Source organism: Aphanomyces invadans, assembly GCF_000520115.1.
Source record: "Aphanomyces invadans strain NJM9701 unplaced genomic scaffold supercont1.38, whole genome shotgun sequence".
NCBI lineage: Eukaryota > Oomycota > Saprolegniomycetes > Saprolegniales > Verrucalvaceae > Aphanomyces > Aphanomyces invadans.
This window is the reverse complement of record NW_008580183.1, coordinates 163,740-167,266: the sequence shown is the minus strand read 5'-3', so window position 1 is coordinate 167,266 and position 3,527 is coordinate 163,740. Positions and strand designations below refer to the sequence as shown.

The 3,527-nt window shown below is 53.2% G+C and overlaps 1 protein-coding gene across 1 annotated transcript; it reads left to right on the top strand.

Moving 5' to 3' along the window:
* Positions 1 to 1,509: 1,509 nt before the first annotated feature.
* On the top strand, positions 1,510 to 2,059 carry H310_12316 (hypothetical protein; the record flags this gene model as incomplete). The annotated part of the gene is made up of 3 exons (XM_008879327.1): positions 1,510 to 1,591; positions 1,630 to 1,904; positions 1,949 to 2,059. The coding sequence occupies 3 exons, from the start codon at positions 1,510 to 1,512 to the stop codon at positions 2,057 to 2,059; spliced, it is 468 nt and encodes a 155-aa protein (XP_008877549.1).
* Between the last annotated feature and the right edge of the window lie 1,468 nt (positions 2,060 to 3,527).

The window sequence follows — 3,527 nt, the reverse complement described above, 5'->3', positions numbered from 1 at the left end:
CAAGCTCTTTCTCATCTTCTACGCCGCCGCATAGGTAACCTGTTGCGAACGTCTGCAACCAGTTGACGAAGCGGTACAGGTCGGAGCGCAACGACTTGTTGACTTGCAACCACATTTGCATATTTACGGCCGACTGGAGCATCAAAAGTCGGACCGCCTTGGCCATAGGTCCACGACAACTTTAGCTTCGTCCTTGAGGATCCATTCCTGGATGTCGCATTTCAGGACCTTTATGAACTCGTCGAGCATCTTTCCAACCCGAGAATCGGCGCTCAGAATCTTGGTTTCGAAACGAATGGTCGCCTCCAGGCGTCTCTTGAGGAGAACGTGGTCTTGCGACTCTTCTTCGAACGCCATACTAAACACGCGATTCACTCGAACTCCGTGATTTCGTCGTACGGCCGGTTGAAATCCCGCAACACCGCCTTGTGAGGTGATCCACACATGCGGACACGTGCATCACGAAAATGCTTAGCTCCGGAAGTCTATACCGCATTGATTTGGCCCACATACTTCTGGTATGCACGAATAAAAACGCGGCGCTCTTGCTTGGCCGAGCGGCTAAAGCTCGGAGCTTGGGAATCACCGGCGTATGAAAAACAATCGGGATGTCTTCGCCCCATGTCGACGTTATTCTGCGACGGCTGTTGACCCGCTGTCGAGCCAATGATTCGTGGCAGCTCTTGTCTAGTCGCTGCGCCAGGAAAATTGTTGTCCTAACCTGCCGAGAAGTCACTTGACCGGAGTCTAGCGACCAGCCTCCAGCTGCCACTTCTGCCGCCTGAGCGTAGCCAAAGTCCCCCTCCAGGGCATGTTCACGTTGATCGGCTGTGGCTGTCGTTGCCGCGGGGATCGGAATGGCGCAGGCACCGACTGGAACGTTCCACGGCTTCGGCGCGTATGGTGTCGAGATATAAAACCACGCTCCCTCGACCGCGACCTGTCATCGTCGCCACGAACGGAGCTACTTCTCATTACCTTCCTAGTCAGCTTACTTTGTTCCCCTCAATACAGCACCAACTTGCCAAGACACCAGGACTCCGGGACGACGGCCAATATCCGGAAAATTATCCTACCAAGTCCTCCCGTGTGGCTGATCTAGCATTCAGTAACCGAACTCAGCGAGGTTGGACTGGAATCGGGGCGCTCTCGACACACAAACTTCAAAATACAGTCAAATTGATAAAAGCTCGACAGAGTGGTACTCCAGGTTATATGGAAATGTGTATGAAGAGGGTTGTTGTAGATTTAGAAATACTTTTACACTTGAAGTTGTAAAAGAGTGCCTGGTACTTGTGTAGCTATTTTGATTCGCCCAAGCAGGACAAAATATATTCAAAATAACCTCTTGTCCAGCCGCTGATCGGCATCCATAAAGTCACATATACCCTGGACGACACGAATTGGTACGCGCAAGCGCCGCCATCGTTCGCCTCACACAATGCGTTGCAGGCGTGGCAAAGTGACCCTTCGAAGAACCACGTGCACAAGGCGGCGTCCATCTGCCACATGCTCAAGTTCAGCAGCGCCAAGAAGCGCATGTCGGTGGTCGTGCCGCTGTCCGTGACGAGATGCCGCATCTTCACCAAGGGTGCGAGTGAGATTGAGTTGGAGCTGTGCACGTCGCAGCTCCACTTGGACGGATCCCGGCCGCGTTCTCCGCCGCCGAGCGCAACGCCATCAACGCCAACATCATCGACAAGTACACGTCGCAGGCGTATCGCACGCTGTGCCTGGCGTTTCGAGACGTGGACGCATCGCCCGATGCAGTCAAGACGTGGCCCGATGAAGATGTCGAAAGGGACCTCACGTATATCTGCATCGTCGGGATTGAAGACTCCGTGAGCGAAGAAGTTCCCGAATTGATCCGCCAGTGCAACGAAGCAGGCATTGTCGTGCGCATGGTAACTGGCGACAACATCGCGACGGCGAGGTCCATTGCGTTCAGACCACTTCCAAGCCATTCTCGACGTCTTGCGGGACCTCGTGTTACATGGCACCAGAGATCATCCACCGAAAAACGCACTGGGGCCAGCCCGCCGACGTGTGGCCATTGTAGATGCTTCAACTCCACGACGCTCGCAACCATACATGGACACACCAATTTCACACCGCTCGTTTTCAACACTTGCTCCTCTACCGGCAGCTAAGCCTGGACCTCTTGCCTGATGCCGTCCGCCCTGTCCTACAACACCAACTGTTCGATCACATAGAACACATGGGCCTTCCACGCAGCATGGTGACGACTACGCTGACTGAACAGTGACAACGGCTTGTCCACACTGTATGATCTGTTGCTCGCTCGAGCCGAGTCCATGTGTCGCGGCATTGATTTCCCTGACTCGACGCCAACGGTCCATTTGTCCTCGTCCGTTCCGTCCCATATTCCTGCCACGTCGTCACTCACTGATTGCACTCCTCCATCCGATGCAAGGACGGCAGTATTGAATAAGACAATCGATACATTTGCAACGTATGTTTCACACTAGCTGAGCTCATGGCTGGTTACGTTCGGACGCCACGGTGGGCAAGGCTTCATGAACACCTTCCTGATCGTTTCTTCGTTTATTGATTCCCACGTTGTGATGGTACGTTCGATCATTTTCATTCGCTTTTCCGCAGCAGAAATCACGGGCACTTCACGCAGCCATAGGGCACGCATCTTTGCCTTTAGAGGGCCAATCACGCCGACATCAAGTGGCTGACAAACACTCGTTGTGTTCGCTGGCAGGGGCTCCAGAAACGAGTACAATTCGTCTTCTACGACCTGTCGTGCTGGGACAGACACATGTGCAAACAAGTTATCCACCAGCAGCCTCGATGGGCCGACAAGCTCAAATTTAAGGAGCTCCCTCAGGTAGAAGAGTCACACGTCTTCATCCATCCACTCCGTTTCTTGAACGGCGTAGACGCGACCCGTTGGGTAGGTAGACAACTCGTCGGTTTCAATTTGGCCACCGACCACCCCAAGTACAATAGAGAGGATCGGCAGTGTCGTTCCTACATAACTAATTATATCAACTTTACAATTTTGATCACAAACCATCGGCACATACGGCCAACACCGCCGTCGTACGGTCGGAATGCTTTTCCGAGGAGTCACTTTTAGTGTCGACGCCAATCTCACACCAAATACGGCGTGGTGGCATGTCATAATACACTGCCGTCTCGTCGGCATTTATGATGTCGCGCAATGGGACGTTGCTGAGCTTGGACCAAAACGGTGAGGCAATATTTCCTTTTTCTCAGACAGCTCGGCTTGCTTCAATTTGGAGAAGCAAGGAATTCGCTGAGCAAATCCATGACGGTGAGCAAAGCGTTGGCACAAGCCGAGGAGTCCAGCGTAGTCAGTGCCTGCTGACGCCTTCTCGCCTAAATACTGGTCGACCCAAGCTGGCTGGTGGGTCTTTATCCACGTGACCATGTGGGCCGTGGTGAGGTGGTGGCCCTCATCACGTACAGTTCGCATGAAATGTACCAAGTCGTCAATAAATTTCATTTCGACGGGTCTACCTTGGCCTCCAAGG